This window comes from Stegastes partitus, unplaced genomic scaffold, assembly GCF_000690725.1.
Source record: "Stegastes partitus isolate 25-593 unplaced genomic scaffold, Stegastes_partitus-1.0.2 Scaffold520, whole genome shotgun sequence".
NCBI classification, from domain to species: domain Eukaryota; kingdom Metazoa; phylum Chordata; class Actinopteri; family Pomacentridae; genus Stegastes; species Stegastes partitus.
In genome coordinates this window covers 4,096-21,999 of record NW_007578251.1, presented here as the reverse complement: position 1 = coordinate 21,999, position 17,904 = coordinate 4,096, and the positions used below count along the sequence as shown (strand labels likewise).

The 17,904-nt window shown below is 39.8% G+C and overlaps 1 protein-coding gene across 1 annotated transcript in view; it reads left to right on the top strand.

The window, feature by feature from the left end:
- The window catches only part of adcy8 (adenylate cyclase 8 (brain)), a 117,158-nt gene extending 100,893 nt beyond the window's left edge, over positions 1–16,265 (top strand). The window contains exons 11-14 of the mRNA XM_008287785.1: positions 424–513; positions 1,847–2,019; positions 7,503–7,581; positions 16,059–16,265. Of these exons, the coding sequence (XP_008286007.1) occupies positions 424–513; positions 1,847–2,019; positions 7,503–7,581; positions 16,059–16,265 (549 nt within the window). The remainder of the gene's footprint in view (positions 1–423; positions 514–1,846; positions 2,020–7,502; positions 7,582–16,058) is intronic.
- Positions 16,266–17,904: the final 1,639 nt, after the last annotated feature.

Here is a 17,904-nt window from a genome sequence, read left to right as displayed (position 1 = left end):
TTTTGTTCCACCTGCAGTCGGACGCTTTCTCAGTTTTCATCCTCTGTGATGCTGCGGATGTTGAATAAATTCAAAGAAAAGAAGGCGACGGTTGAGTTGTAAAGACGCTTTCCACAAAAATAGTGACAAAAGCTTGTGGCTTTAGCTTCAAAACTAAATTCCGTGTTGATATTAATCCCGATTCCTTCATTCGTGAGCTTCACGCAAACCCAACATTTAAATGCATCTTAAACCGGTAACACATAAGCCGTTTATTCATATGAAAACGCGGCAGATTATTCCGTTAAGAGGTCCGAAATGTGAGCTGAAGCTGTAAATTTCTCGCACACACATCTTGAAAGATGAAAGGCCTGATGAAGTGTTTGCATGTGAAGGGATTTGGCTGTACGACACCACTAATCCTCCCGTGTTGATCTCCTGCAGCTGTGGTGCGACTTCGACAAGTCCAGCACCTTCAGGAACCAGACGTACAACGAGTCGGCCTCCATCCCGGACATCTGCTTCTACCCGGAGGTACCGACCCGCCGAGCCGCCTCAGCTCTGCTCTTGTGTCCATCTGTTGTGGTTTTTCCTCCTCGAGGCGATGAATTAAACATCGTCAGCATCTGCTCGCGGCCTCGGGGAGGTCTCGCCTCAGACGACGGAGAAAATATCCGTTGCGCTGATTGATGGGCTCAATAAGAGGGAACATTTTTAGAACGTTTACACATCACAAACTTTATTCTCTGCAGCTCATGTGTGCAGATAAGAGCTGTTTTAGATACACAAAGAAGAGTTATGGACTTTTTTTTTAGCTCCAATGTTAGGCCTTCGGTGCAGCCATTTGTCAGATAGTTCATTTAATGTTTTGTTTACATTATTTAATGCATTGAGGGGCGCTAAACAGACTCCACACATAAAGGTCAGTTTGTTATCTTGGTTTCTTACAGTTCTATAATGCCTCCTGTGGCTGCGGGGTTTGGAGACTTCAAATAATAGAGAAACTGACAAACTGCAGCACCGAGATTAAGATCTGTTTTGTGTTTACCAGACAGGCAGAGAAATCATTGGTGTCCCCGACAAGAAGGCTTTAGGCAGCACTGAAACCACAACAACTAAGAGTAAAAGAGAGATATAAGCTCTTTAAGCCCGTTTTGTTAATTGGGGTTTTAATTTACTCTAGCGTATTTGGCATTTTTGCCCGAAGGCAACGTAGATTCATTGTCTCATGTCTGTTCACCCCCAAAAGGTTCATTCTGAGCCAGAAAAACAACCAAAAACAACAAACACCTGAAGGCATCACGTAAAACAAACTTCAGTTCCATCACTTAGTGTTTGAGGCTGAATACCTGATCAAGATGAAGAGCTGAGCTCAGCATAATAGTTCTTTTACAATGTAACATACAATTACACTTTTTTGGACTGTATTTTTTACAGATATTTGCATTTACTTGAAAGAAAAAATATTTATTTGTTTATTTTTACAGCTTGTACTCATTTTTAACTGTTTTTTTCTCATCTGTTTTGTTAAATTTCAGATGATTTCTAGGAAAATAGGAAAAAAATATTACAGCCTTTCACTATGTTTTTTTTTTTTTTTCTGGCAGAAGAAGTATGTATATTAACTATTGTAAAATGGTATATATACTTCTCATGCTTTGATCTTGAAAAAAAGGTCCATTCTTAGTTTTTTGTGGAAATTTAGTAGTAATTTACCAATAGACCACTTTCAAATGTTTTATTTAAGTATACATCACGCCAAATGCTAACACCAGCTTACTAAAAGCTATGCCGTTGAAAGGTTAGCTTATATTTGCTTATTTGGAAAAGGCTGATGGTTTGAACGGCGTCCTTTTGTTTTTTCCAGTATTTCGTATTCACAGGTGTGCTGGCGATGGTCACCTGTGCCGTGTTCCTGAGGCTGAACTCGGTGCTGAAGCTGGCGGTTCTGCTGGTGATGATCGCCATCTACTCGCTGCTGACCGAAGCCTTTTACACGTCGCTGTTCGTTCGCTACGACACCGTTCACCACAACACAGAGTGAGTTCACATGTTCGCGGACTTCACAGGCGCTCTCAGACTCGACATGAGACAACAATATTTAATGCTTGATTCATGACTAAAAACCGTCAGAAGTTCTTTGCTTTGACGGAAAAATGTGGTTTTACTTTACGGATTATTCCCCGTTTTGTTAGATTACAGATATCAACTAGTAAAGTCACAAAAAACAAAACAGGCTAGCAAAACAACAAACAAAAAATCAAAACTGTAAATAATGTACTCATCAAAGACCTTTATTTTTTACAGTCATTTGTTCTTTACAGCATTTGAACATAAATTTACACTGTTTTGATATCAGCAATAAAATATTTTATAGATTTTTGCCATCATTTGATTTTTTAAAAAATGCATATTTTAAATTGCATAATGGTAAATTATTTAACTGTTATTTTACAGATTTTATGGGTTTTGGGAAATCACAGATAATTAGTTTATTTACACAACAAAGATGCTAATTTACATGTTGACCATTAAAAAAAAACAACAACAAAAAAAAAACTGCGAGTAATATTGAAATCAAAAATCTGTATTTCTACTATTTTACAGATATTTGGTATTATTTGAAAGAAAATGTGTGATTTGTTAATTTGTATGTTGACTGAAAGAATCCGACAAAAAAAGGACAAAACTGTAAATAATGTCCACATTGTTCTTTTCCAGTGTGTCACTCTACATTTATATGATTTTACTGTATTTAAAAACAGAAAGTATCATCATTTTACTGATATTTGCTGTTTTCTTCAGTTTTTGAACATTACAGTAGTCCACAGCGTTTCAGTCATACTCTGTGTTCCCGGTGCTTCGTTTACGTGCTGTCGTTTGCCTCAGTTTCAATAGTAACTGTTATTTAATATTATTTCTGGTGTAAAGTACATTCAGGTACGTTCTCGTCGCTGCATTTCTTCGTCTGTTTTCTCACCCGGTCACCTTCAACAACACATGAAGCCACGCTGACCTTTTTTTTTCTCCACACAAATGTTGCCAACGTGAGAAAATCCTCTCTGTGATGCCTCGGTGACCTTTACAGTAACAGAGCAGGAGGGCATTCTGGGAAAATAACCACGGAAGACCTGTTCGGAACAAAAAGGAATAACCTCGGAGCAGAAGGTCTCGAGGGAGCTGGGGGACGTTAGATTCATTTCTTTAAGGCCTTCTGGGAAACAGGAACAAAGGTCAACATGAAAAAACCTGCAGAGGAACCTCAGCCTCGCTTTGTCTCTCAAACCTTTCGTATGAATCTGTTTCTATTATTGCAACAGAATTATTTGTTGCACTGCGTCTCTCTTTATCAGTTTTACATTATTGAGATATTCTTAATGAGATCAGAAATACATTTGTCCTGCACAGAACATTTTTCTACCATCAGATGCCACATTTAATAGATTAATTGATCAGTTTATCAAACTAACATCAGAAGGGACGACTGCTGTGAATGAACTAAGCTAAACCAACAAAATGGGGATACTCACAGGACAGGGGACAAAAACTGAAGAGGGCAGGCAGCCTCGGGGTATCTGGCAAGGGCTGGGGAACAGCTGGAGCAGGGCTGGGGGCAGGTACAGGTTGGTTGAGGCAGGATTGGGGCAGTAGCAGGTGGTTTCAGGTGACACAAAGATAGAGTTTCCACCACCATAAATAGAGATAAATAGGGAAAAATAAACAATAAGGAGGTATAAAATGAAGTCCTCCTTTCCACCACAACTTCATGACAGTCTGGTTTGCAGCCAGTCACAGAGCCGGCTTTCCTGATCAGTTTGTTCAGTCTGCTCCCCCAGCAGACCACTGCAAAGTACAGGGCGCTGGCCACAGCAGACTGGTAGAAGACCTCCAACAGCCTGCTGCATGTGTTGAAGGATCTCAGCTTCCACAGAAAGTAGAGTCTGCTCATCCCCTTCTTGTACACAGAGTCAGTGTTGGTCCTCCAGCTCAGTCTGCTGTCGAGGTAGACACTCAGGTATTTGTACTCCTCCACCATGGCGATGTCCTCACCCAGGATGTGCAGCGGCTATGTTGCTGTCCTCTTCTTCCGGAAGCCGATCACCATCTCCCTGGTCTTGGCCACATTGAGATGCAGGTGATTCCTACCAGACCACTCCTACAAAATCCCCCACCAGAGCCCTGTGCTCCTCCTCCTGTCCATCTCTTATACACCCTACAACTGCCGAGTCATCACAGAACATCTGCAAGTGGCATGACCACCACATCAGACAGCGCGCTGCCCAGACGGACAAACAGCGGTCTGTCTGTCAGGTAATCAGTGATCCAGGAGATGGTGGGCGTGTCCACACTCATCACCTGCAGCTTCTCTCTCAGCAGAAAAGGCTGGATGGTGCTGAATGCGCTAGCGAAGTCAAAGAATGTGATTCCCACAGTGCACCCGACACCATCCAGGTGAGAGAGAGCACACTGCAGCATGTAGATGATAGCATCATCCACACCATGATGGTAGGCGAACTGCAGAGGGTCCAGTGATGGTTTCACCTGCGGTCTCAAGCGGGTCAAGACCAGCCTCTCCAGCACCTTCATAACATGAGAGGTGAGGGCAACCTGTTGGTAGTCATTGATGGAGACGGCTTTTTAGGAACCGGGACCAGCGTTGGTACTCTCTCCTGTTCCAGGCTCAGGTTGAAGAGGTGACACAGGACTGGAGCCTTGCCAAGATGGAGTCTCTCAAGCTGTCTCCTCACCTGGTCAGCAGTCACTGCCAGACAGGGGATGGTCATCTGTGATGGGGGGGTTGCATCTGTGGAGCTCAGCAGGGGGGATGTAAGGGGGGAAGCATTGAGGGTAGTGAGGGTGAATGGAGGCCAGTGTGTGAGGAGGGGGAGGCATCAGGCTGTGAACTACACCTGTTGAAGAACCAGTTCAGCTCATTTGCCCTCTCCCCGCTGCCAGCTGGTACTCTGTCCTTCACCTTGAACCCAGTGATTTCCTTCTTACCAGCCCACATCTCCTTTGAGTTGTTCTGCAGGAGCTTGGCCTCCAGCTTCCTCCTATAGGAGTCCCTGCACTCCCTCAGCTTCACCTTGAGTTCACGCTGCACCCTCGTCAACTCCTCTCTGTCCCCAGCTCTCAAAGCTTTCTTCTTCTTGTTAAGAAGGACCTTCAGGTCACTGGTAATCCAGGACTTGTTGTTCAGGAAGCAGCGTACAGTCTGGGACGGCAAGGTGTTGCGTTCACAGAATTTAATGTATTCTGTGATGCAGTCTGTCATGGTGTTCACAAAGCACATCCCAGTCTGTAGACTCCAAGCAGTCCTGCAGTGCGTCGTTTGCATCCTGAGTCCACCTCCTCACTGTCCTTGTGCAGACAGGCTGGTGTTGAACAAGAGGGACATACTTTGGGGAACACAAGAGGAGGTTGTGGTCAGCTCTGTCACGTTGTGATGAGTGAGTGCAGCCATGTCTCCATGAAACAAAACACGCTACACTCACGGTGTTCCCTCTGGGTCTTCACCAGCATGCTGAGCTCATCCATCTTATTCCCCAGAGACCACACGTTCCCCATAATAACCGCTGGCACAGAGGGCTTGTATTTCCTCCTCTTTGCTTTCTGCTTAGCTCCAGCCCTGCATCCCCACCGTTTCTTCTGTAACTCTTCCAGGATCTTGGGCCTCGCGTCAGGCAGCAGCAGTGGTTGTCGCATCGCCATCAGCTGTTCACAGTTGTAGACAATGGTCCTACCCTTCTCCGCTTCCCTATAAACAGATGGTACAAATAACCAGGATAACAGTTATCAGTTATCCAAGTTTGAAAACAATTAACAAAAAAGTGAGCAAAATTACAAAAATCAGCAACAGTGAACAGGAGCTACTGTAACAGGCTGCCGCTGCACACGGCGCTGGAAGTATTCAAATCCGACGCTGAGGCTTTTCAGGAGCTGAAGGTGATTGTAGACAGGTGAGCTGACTGCTGCAGCTGTCTCCAATACCTGTAGTCAGGCACACAGGACCACGGTGAAGGGAGAGAGGGAGCCAGGCAGGGGCTGAAGCAGGGATCCTGACAACAATATCAGCATGTCAGGTGGTGTTTTATTGTTGATTTTAAGTTGCTGGAAGCATTTCCTGAGCTTGAGGAAATTTTACTTGGAAACATTTTTAGCAGAACCATTACAGAGCTTTACCTGTTTTGTGAAGGATGTGATTTTGGGCCGTCCAATCTCGTAAATGTGGTAACTCTTGAAGGCATGATGGAATTTTTGAAAATCCATTTGTGAAAAAGAAGTGAAGTTAAAAATGGCTTGAAAAAGGTTTATAGCTTCACCTTCATGATGCACACAGGCTTTAATGAGTTCAAATGGTTTCCAGTGACGATGAGCACAAAAATATCTCTAAATATCAACATAAACTTGTAAACAGCATAAATAAAGTGTCAGTTCGTGCAGATTCTCAGTCATCCAGATAATCCTAAGACTTTCTCTTTTTGGTTTTTCCAGACGTTTCTATCCAAGAGGCTCTAACTGAACGATGGGGAGTCTCAGATATATATTTTATTGTTCCCCCAAATCCTGTTTCTCCAGGTGTTAATGGTGGTAAAACGTTCTACAGAGGGATATATAGACCACATCATAAGTACCTGATAAGTGTTTTGAACTGAAGAATCCTCTTGGACAAAACATGAAACATCAAGAACCAAAACCAGAACACCCGCTGCTTTCTACTGCAGCTTTTAGGATCTTTTCTTTCAGGTTTATAATCTTTAATTTTGAAATAATATTTTCAGTAGCTGGAAGTGTTTCCTGAGCTGCCAAAGCTGCAAGAAGAGACATTAGAGACACCAGTGTTGTAAAAACTGAGTGCTTGAAAGAAAATCAACAGCTTTGTCACATTGGTCACAGTAAAACCTCTTGTGTCTGCGTGATACGCTGCAGAGCTCAATCGATTGCACCAACGCGTGGCTCCAAATTTTTAAAATGACCTTGATTTTTAAACAAAATATCAATAAAAACCTCTGATTTAGTCTTTGCTTGTGTGTGTTGGAGGTGTTTGTTTTCCTCTGGCGTCACGGAGGCATCAAACCGCATTTTACTGAGCTGATCCTCTGCACTGAAAACAAATTATCTCTTATTTTTCACTTGTTATGGGAGTCGGGCTCTTAACTCGCCGTAAAGTGCCAGAAGCAACAGTCATCTCTGTGAGCTGCTAATCCTCAGCAGGCCTCAGATCAACCGCAGATTCTGCACGACTTCTGATCCTCCTGCAGTCTGAGCTGCAAACACAGTCGAGGAGGTTTTTCTTTGTTCCACTGAGCTCCTGCTGTGGTGGAACAAACTGAACAGGAGAGAAAAATCTGCTTCTTCAAATTATTTTTGCTGTTGTTTTTAGACTTTACTTTTAATGATGAATCCTCTTGGGTTTCAGATTTGTTTTTAAGAGGACACTAGTTTGCATGTGAAGTTAGATCCCTGTTTATTTGTCCTGATAATCACTTTAAGAAGCTTCTTCTCGCTTCTTGTTCCAACAGAAATTTCCTGGGAACAAAAGAGACGTCATTGCTCCTCATGGCCATGTTCCTCCTCGCTGTGTTTTATCACGGACAGCAGGTAAGAGAATGTTCTAGCAGCTTTATAATTGGTAAAGGACATTCATTTCTATGTGCAGTCAAGATGTGAACTTTATCAGACCTTCAGCATGTGAGCAGTAGGTCATAAAAACCACGTTTTGATTTGGAAGATGCTGCAGAAAGTTATTACGTTTTCGGATCAGGACTTTTATTACGTTATTGGCCTACTACATTTTAGAAATGGCAAATTTATTACGTTGTCAGCTGTTATTACGTTATCGGCTTCTACAAGGTGCTTTAGTGTATACAGGGAGCTTGAATCAAGTGAATGAAACAAGTCAGAGGAGTGGGGTACAGAGAACAAGCAACTAAGCAAACCAAACTAAAACAACAGAACCTGAACACTGAAAACATAAAACTCAGGAGACAAAGGAAACACACTAAATACATGGAACTAAAACATGATTGGCTGAACTGCAAACAGCTGAACAAAACTCAGCATGACAAGGCTACAGAGTAAACAGAGTGTACACTAAACTGACTGAATTAGCAATGGAAGAGAAACAACAAACCCTCCACTCACTCCCTAGCTATGTAGTGAACTATGTAGGGAGCACCTTTGCAAAGTAGCATATCGGACACTACTCAAGCTATTACTAAGTCGCTTGCTAACCACATTTGAGCTGTAGCAGCGTAGTGCAAGCACATCAAACTCACAGTTTGTTACATGGCTATGACATGGGTAAAACTGAAATTAGCAGTACAAGCTAATAGGGAAATTACTTCATTATGTTTTAATGACAAGTTTTCAAACTTCGTCTCTTTCGAAAATGTTCTTTCGCGCAATGCATGATCGTTATCAGGCTTCTGCAGAGCTTGATGATGAGCTGATCATTTGAATCAGGTGTGTTGAAAGAGAGAAACATCTAAAGCATGCAGGACTGTGGCCCTCGAGGACCAGGATTGTCCAGCCCTGATATAGGGTATAGCAAGTGATTTTGGACACAGCCCCAGAGTTTCATTGAGAGGAGATTGGTTATGGTTTGTCAGGTGCTGGGGCAGAAATCCTGACAGTAGCCAAATTTAAGTTTCAAATTGTGGTATTTCATCAGAATCATTTGATCCAACACGGTTTATGTAGAAATTTACCATATTAACTAATTAGGTCTAACCAGATTCTGTACAAAACAAAAAACAAAAACAAAAAGTCTATATTCCTTGGTGCAACTGTCAAGCCATTAACAGTCATGTACCAAAAATAAAGAGGGTTTTTGGCTGCGACCTTTGGCGACGACCTTGAGCAGCAAATACTTAAAAATGCATCAGATCTCCTGCTGAAATAGTTATTCTCAGTTTCTTTATGTGTGTTTTCAACTCTAAATGCTGTCATGTTCACCGTTTTGGAACTGGAATCCCAAAAGCAGATAAAGATGTGACTTAAAAGCTGAGCAGCCAAAACCAGAAGCGTCTACAAGGACACATAGTGTATCAGCAAACGTGGCGGTTGGGATTAATCTAACTTTTGTCAGATCAATATAAGAGTGAGAAAGAAGGTAAATCACTCTCTAGTGAGTTCTGTGCCTTAAATGGAAAACTGTAAGAAGAGGAAACCCCTTGGCTTCTCAGTATGCATACAAGCTGCCACAAATAGGTGCAACTATTTGTGCAACACAAAGACTGAAAACCAAACATGCTGTCAGGTTTTATTGCTGTGTAATGTGTGACCTGAGTGTTTCGTCTGCAGATACAGGCAGAAACCACATCTGAAACATTATACAAGCCGTTTTATAAAGATGCATTCGCAGTCAGCGGCCGCCTGAAGGAAACCGTGCTGCTTTCATGCTCTCTCTATGGCAACCTTTGATCAGCCGGCTCAGCAGCTCGGCGTCGGTCCGAGACGGAGGGGAAACGCCATAATTGAAGGTCTTTTGTGGTCTCATGAAAGTAGAAAAAGCAGCTGCATTTGAAGTCATCCAGTGGCATATTGATTTTCTCTGGGTCAGTTCGACCACTTGTTTGGCAAAGCAGAGAAAATGACTGCAGCCGGCGGGAGGTTTGTAACACCGAGAGGCTGTTTGTCAGGAAACACGCTGTTAGCTCCGAGCAAAACATGATCTGGCTTGTTAATTTTTAGAGTGCAATGACATAATTTGATGATCCCTGCAACTGGTTTGGTGTTTTCTGCAAATTCTTTAAAAATGATCCTTGCTAAATAATAGTAATGTGTAATAAAAAGGCACTACAATGTGTTCCTTTCTACTAAAGATGATAATCATATTCCGTTTCTTTGTTGCATTTACTAATGCGTTTTTACGGAAATGTTCCATCAGCATTATTAGAGTTTTAATCAAAGCCATAATGTCTGAATGACGGTTAAACCTCTGAAACCCTAAGAAAGGCATGTTGACTTGACAAAAAAAAGGCAGAAACTTACGTAATGTGAATAAAAATGTGCAAAACTTGACCAAATACAGGATGATGTTTGGTCAAAATAATCTGGATGTCGCATTTAAAAATTTGTCAAAATCAACCGTTTCTATTGATAAGATTCTGTGAAAAACCAAAAAACTCTTCACTCCTCTGTACAATCATGAAGCCATTAGTGACTCAGCTGTGACCAACAGCTGTGACAAAAAGTCAGCGAGTTTTTGGTTGAACTGCAGGCTGTGTTTACACAGAGAAAATAGGAGACAAGTGGGAAAGCAAATAAAAAATGTAAATATAATTTTTTTTTTTCCCACCAGACCTCCTCAGAATCAGTTGATTCTTTATCTACAGTAACTTTATTTAATGAAGCAGAGTTCTACCTTCATACTATGAACATTTCCAGAGTTCCAGGTCCTTGAAGTCCATAGAGGAGGGTCCACATTTGTCACTTTAATGGACTTTTTCCATCATTTCTGAGCCTCAGAACTTCATCAGTACAGCAGATAGACACATGACATTTTAGGAGGAAAAACACATTTATGTTCTGGTGAAAACTGAAACCAGATCAGTTTTACATCCATGCAGGTGTCACAGTCTAAAGACTAAATCTGGTTTCTATAATTTTGAGCAATTCAAGTCATTCTGGACTTCTTAAGTCATTCTGAACAGATATTGGTTTGTTTTGAGCTGTTTTAAGTCCGTTTGGACCACTGTTGAGCCTGTACAGGTTTATATAATCCTGGATGTTGTGATGATAGTCTGAAGAGTAAAACTGCAGTAGTTTAATGTCTATGACATAGAGTGATAGAAACAATCATTGGTGCCCTGGATGTGTTTCTGTTTTCTGATAATTCACCAGAGAAAGCTTTAAAACGTGCATTCTGGGTAAACTTTCAAGGCTCATATCAGCATGTGTGATGGTGGTTTGTCAGAACTAGTTATAGACAATGAAAAGATTTTATTTATTTATTTTACCAACATTCGATACCAGGATCATCTTCTAGACACGATTTCAGGCCTCTTAATTCTACGCAAAAAGTAATCAGAAATCTCACATTTTCAGAGCCGGGTGGGTTTTCAGTTTGGATTTAAAATCCAACAGAAACGTGAAGTGATGAAGTAAAACAGAGGAAACATATCAGGATACTAAAAACGATATAATGAAGCATCATCGGGCTTCAGAGTCAGAACAAGGCCTTTTCAGTCCTTTTGTATCTGAGAAGTCGCAGCACCGTCATTGGCCATTATTGATAAATTTTTATTTTTTTTAAAGCACGAACACGGAGGCTGTTAAAACATTAGAAAGTGCTTCTTTCACAAGAGACACTTAATTGATTTTATTGTGCCATGAAGAAGAGCTGAACGATGGAGTGGACTGTTTCTGTCTTTTATTCTTCTGTACGGCCTCTTTGATGACGACAATCTTGCTCTCATTCGGCGCTTGTAAAATGTGTGTGATGTCTTAATAATGAACCACAAAGCATTTTAACACATTTTCTCTTCATTTGTCGAAGCCGGTTATTATTTGAGGTCAGAAAAAGCTTTGATCAAGAATACAAATACGACTTAATCTTACATAACTGTAATAGTGTGCATTTAACTGTAAGTAACACAAGTTAATGTATTGAGATAAGCAGTTCGTTGACATTTATTGTATGTTTTCTGCTTTATGAAGTTGATCTTTGCAGCAGAGGAAACTAAGCCTGGGGCCTTTAGCGTAATAAACTAATGGTGACGGAGCGCTGAAGCCAGATGAGCTTTAATTATATTATCGGGCAAAGTGAACACAAATCATTTTAAGAGCCGTTGATTCATCAAAGTTGTTATCTAACGGTAGCAGTTACATAAAAAAGAAATCTAATCATTTGATTTAGTAAAGTAATGTAACATATAATCATGTTTGTTACATAATTTAACTTGATCCAAACAGAGCCTCTTTTCCAAAACAACTCATATGTTAGTAAAAGAGCTTTGATCAGTGTTTTAATTTAGTTAAGTTTGGAGAAGGACGCTGGTCATGAAAAAAGTTAACATTTGGAGAAGGCAGGATGCAATCTGTTGTTTCCAAAGTCGAGATCACCAGAGGTTTGTGAGCCCAACCATCCACCCCGACCTCCTCACTTTGAAAATCTTTAATTCTGTTTTTGAATTCATTGTCGAGCTCAATAAAATGCTGCTATGGATGTTCTGTAACACCCACAAATTAATGAGCTACTGTGAAAAGATAGAATGATTTCCCCCAAACTTAAAACAAAGTTTATGAAATTATAGTTAAAAGATTTCATCTGTTGGGAAAATGAGAAGATTTAATATAATACATAATTTGTTATGTATGAAAAGATAAAGTTACTTACAATTTGAGTGTAATCATAAACAATACATTGGAATTCTATTTTATTTGTTACTTATTTAAACAACAATAAGTAATTGTGAAAATTACATCAGCATGTATTGTGAAGTGATAACTGGTACCTTCTGAATCACATATTGACACCAAGAAGTAAACCTTGATTAACCAACACAGTTTGAAAATAGCTACGGAACAAAGTGGATCATAAACAGTTAAATATTTTCCACGGGAGTCGGAGGAGACCCAAACAGAGCTAAAAGAAGACTAAATGTTGGACTTAGATTCCTCTGATTTGACTGCCACAAATATAAAACCCCAAAATAACACAATCAAAGCCAGAAACTGCATATTCCAACAGTCCTTGAAGGTATCACATGTGACGCACTGTTCTGTCGGGAAAATTGACTAAATCTAAGCTGAAAATTGTGATGTTTTATCAAAGTCACTCTATTGTACATTTCGCATTCAAAAAATTGCCAAAAATAAAATGTTTGCACCAAATCCTGTAAAGAAAAAAAAAACGTACATGAATGTCTGTTCTTGTGTTTTATGAATGACTGAAACATAAAACAAAAATTGAGGGACTTTTTGGCTGAACTGCAGGCAGTGTTTACAGAGAGGACCAGAGAGGAGGCAGGTATGGACACAAATTAAAAATGTAGATAGGTTCATATCTGTCGCATCTTTCCATTTCTGGTAAAAATCTGTAGACACACTTTTTCTGTGAAATACAAAGAAATGAATCTGTCTTTTTTCTGATTTGTGTTTTTCTAATTGTGTCATTCTGCACAGAAGACATTTCTGAGTTCTCTCTCGTTCTTCATGGTTGTTCTGTTTCCACAGAGGTTCAGGACTTTAGACTGCAGTAAAAAAATAAATAAATGAATAGAACAGTGGAAAAAAATGAGACAGGATCAAGAAAAACTGCTTTAGGTTTAATTGTAATCTTGAAAAAGGCACCAAATATAATCATAAGTATCCCCAGTTGTCAGTTCTTCTATATCGGTTGAAGGATTTCATGCACATCCTAGAAATGTTCTCAGATTGTCTGAAATGCAAATTTAATGTAAAATGTTCAGAGTAACAAGCAGCTGTCAGATAAATGCAGTGGAGCAAAAAGCAGAATATTTCTTTTCGATGTGTAGTGAAAGAAAAGCAAAGTCTCCAAAAATGTCTTTTTTTTTTTTTGGTCTAAATCTGCTCTGTCTTTAAAATCTTCTTCTTTGAACTCTGGCTGTCAGATGTAGATTTCTCTACACTGTGTGAGGAGACAGCAGCTCTAATATTAACTAAAATTCTTATTAGGAGTGGGTTTATTTTCTGTTCCTCTCTGAGGATTAATATCTGTGAACCGCGGAGGTCATGCTGGTTAACGTCTGAGCAGAGTTTGCATTCTAGATTAGAAAAACAGAAAATGAGAGTGAAGGTTTTGCACTCACTCTTATGATTAAGCGACTAATTGATACCACGATTAATCACAAAACTGTTTCCGCCGAGAGAGAGTCTCTTAAATCCTCCCAGGCTTATCTGCTGCCCTCCAAATTAATTTCCAATATCGGGGGTGATTTTTTATTTCCTGCTCTGCAGTACGAGCCGAACAGAGACGACTTTTGTCGGGCTCTAATGTATTCAAATGACTTTGTATTAATTGCTCATTCAAAAAAGCAATTTGTGCTGCGTATCAGAATCCTTCAGATTGATCGCATTCTGTCGTGTTACATAATTGATCCGGCCTTTAACAGATTTTTTAATTTAGCTGTTTGTTCCAGAACTGCAGCTCGACTTTTTCATCATCTGAATGATTTGAACAACAGATTTTCCTGTAAACTTTTTTTTTTTTTTTTTAATAGTGACGTGATTAACAAAGGCTTGTGTTTGTGCTTAGGTCTGAAAAGGGGGAAGAGATGCTTCAAAAGTTGCACCAAAATAATGATGAACTGTTTTAGTTTGTTTGTGTAAAGAATAAATCTCCAGTCACCATCTCAGGCAGAGTTAACAGGGTCAAGACGAGTACCTGCTGATTTCTTAGATTTATTGGCTTGTTTTGACCCAAAAAAAAAAATATTGTATTTCTCTATAATATTAAATATGTATGACCAAACTTCAGAAGTGAACTTTGCTGTTTATTATTTTTTTGACTCAAAATTTCTGCTTCTTTCGCATAGTGTGTTTTCATCTGGTTTAACAACCTCCCACTTCAAACCAGGGAGGCGATCACAGAAAGCCAAATACTCACATCTTTCATGCTAAAAAAAGCTAAAGTTTTCTAACTGTGGAAGATAACTTCTAGCAATTCAGAAAAAAAAGGTTATTTACGATTGTTTAACTTCTACTATCAGCTGGTTTCATCTTGTTCCTAAAAGTTCTCATCAAATCACAAATCTGATTTCCATAGCGGTGTCCTCATATAAGCTTTTCCTCCTTTCCAGACTAAAACACTCGCTCTGTGGTTTGGTCACACTGTGTTCCCGACACGTAGCACCGCAGAGAAAAGAATCACTTTTTACTTGTTATCCAGCAGCAGATTATGACTTCAGATAGTTTCTGTCTGCTGGGAACAATAAATTGTTTGCCTGAGGCACAACCAGCATTTAGATCTGATGTCTCCGCTACACCTGCAGACCCACAACAACAAGCTGAAAAATCATATAAATATATATTTATATATACATAGATTTGTATTCTCAAATATTTTGCCTCGATGGTTAATGTTTGGTAAAGTTTAGAGGAACTGAACCTATTTAGGGAAAGATTATGTGATTATAGTTAACTTGTCAATATAGTGGTTTTTTATGTGCAGGAAAAGCAGCATAAGTGAAATTAGCAGAAAGATAAGATAAAATATATTAACACTGAAGGAAATTCTTTATTTTTTTTGTTTGGTTGTTTGTTTGTTTTAGTCTCAAAAACACAGATTCAGATCTCCAGGATTTCATACGTAACCAACAAATGGTGTACAGTTCCACCTAAGCCATTCTGAAGCTAGACATGATTATTTTCATGGAAATAAAACCTTCTAAATATGTCATTTCGATACACGGAAATACATTTTTAGTAATTAGAATAATGTCTGAAGAGGGAGCAGGAAATAATAAACTCAGCACTGACTACTAGCAGACTTTCAGCCAGCTGAATGTTCCAGTGTGTCCAACCATCCACCCCAATCTCCTCCTTCAAGATTTTCAGATGTTAAAAGAGCATCACAGTGTTTCAGTGTTCCTTCACTGTTAAAGACTGGATTTAATTAATTGCATGACTATAAGAGGACAGTTATCAGGAAAACATCAGCACAGATTGCTTTAATCATTCTAGCAACTAATCAGTGCTGAAAAACACCCCGGAATGAGTTTTCCAAAAGGTTTTCAGTGGCCTAAAACTGCATGTGGACGAAACACCAAAATGCAAAAAAACAGTTGCATTTTAAGTTCTGATTTGATGTTTGAGTTCATAGGTGCACAAATTACAGAAAATCACACCCAAATAAATGTATTTCATCCAAACGTAGAGTATAACTGCAAACATCAAAACCCTAAAACTAACTTATTCAAATGACTCATTAAATCGCTCAAAGAACTTTGTATATCTTTGAATGAAAAAACACAAAGTCGCACATCTAACACTGTAAGTTACTGATTTTAAACTTCTTGTTTGAAACTGAGGGAAGAGACAGAAAAATGATGTTCATGTTGGTCAATAGCTGTTTAATTCATGTTTATTTTTTGTGTTTTTTCCATCTTCAGCTGGAGTACACGGCTCGGCTGGACTTCCTGTGGCGCGTCCAGGCCAAAGAGGAGATCAACGAGATGAAGGAGTTGCGAGAACACAATGAGAACATGCTGAGGAACATCCTACCGAGCCATGTGGCCCGACACTTCCTGGAGAAGGACCGTGACAACGAGGTCTGTGGAAAAACCCAGTTACACTTTTACAATTTATCCTCAGGGTGACGGTCTGAAGGTGTCCACAGAGAGAAACATGTCATCGGCCAGAGATATATGAAAAAGTGAACACCGTTGTAGTTTGTTTACTTAGTGTTGCAGTACTTACTATTAGACTCACATTTTATTGCAGATCTAAGAAGACTCAGTTGTGTCTCCATCAGTGTTGTCATTTGAGTGAAACTTTATTTATTTCGAAAAAGAAAAAAAAAGATTGCAGGGGATTATCATCTGTCAAGATGTCTCTCTTAAGATCTTAAGTCATCTAAGTAATTTTAAGGGCATTAAAGTTATTAAAAATCAGTCCAATATGCTTGACTATTGAATAGTTTTACAATGCAATAAGAAAAAAAAGCATTTCTGCATCCAGTCTGTTCCTTAATGGTCTGCAGATGTTCAGGAACCTTGTTATAAAGCTGCGGTAGGACACTGTCTGGAATATAGAGTTTAAATGTAGTGTTAGAGGGTAGGATGTCCCGTGGCTCCACAAGCTCCAACAGATGGAGAAAACCTGTATTCTCTAACGTGATGTCAGTAAATGTATCATAGATCAGCTGTAGTACCTGGTTGTTCCACCAGGTGGAGCCTCTTACAGTTTAGTGCTGTAGAGAACAGAGGAGACGTCACTCAGACTACAGACAGTTCATGTTCGCAAGCAGAGAGCATTGTGGGAGTTTAGCTAGCAACAGGCACCATGACAAAGACTTCTGTGGAGGTTAATGACATCCAACCAGAGCTCATGTAGTGAAGACAAACTGGAATCCACCACACAACTCAAGATTTGCATCCCAAGTGTTGTGCTAAAAGTCGTGCTCTCCCTGTTTGATACTTGTGTGACAGTAAATGTTCATAAAGAATCAGGCTGTGATGGATCAATTAAATAGTACCTCTATCTGCCCCGAAGTTAACCTTTTCCAGTTTTTTGTAATACAATCAAAGATCAATTTCAAGCCTATTCAACTCAACTTTTACCAGTTGGAAAGGTAGAAAATCAACCGAATCCTAAGGACAATTATCATTTATTGTGAGTTTGATCTACATTTTTTCCACCTACAGCATTGTACATTTTGTTTGAAATGTGGGTAACATCACTGAAAAGGCGGCTCACAGTTTGACCCACCGGATGTAGACTCAGGGTGTTAGTCTACCATTTCTGGGTACACTTCCCAAATTATTCCATCCTCTGATATCTGCATGAAACCGTTCTTAAAATCCTCTTAAACAGCAACACTAACCTCCAAGCAGCAAACTTCATGCTGAAAAATTTTGTGCAGTAAGGACTAGCACATTTCAGGTCAGGATTTGCTGTTAATTTGAGACATTTTGGGGTTGTCCCTTCATCTGTCTTGTAAATGCGACATGTCTTGGAGGAAATTTCTACAAATTCGGCACCAAGATTCCACTTGAACTCAAGTATGAACAGAACTAGATTTTAGGGTAATTATGACAAAATTTCACACAAATGTCTAATAGATTAGAATACCTGCAGCCGCTCATAAGTAAAAAGATGCATTTTTTCAGTGCAGCATTCGGGCAATGACAGGCAACATCTGAGCAGTGACTGTGGAGTTCAATATTTAGAGTTTTTATGAAGCATTTCCTCTTCGCAGACATCTTCACCTCGTTTTTTACCACCGACCTGCTGCAA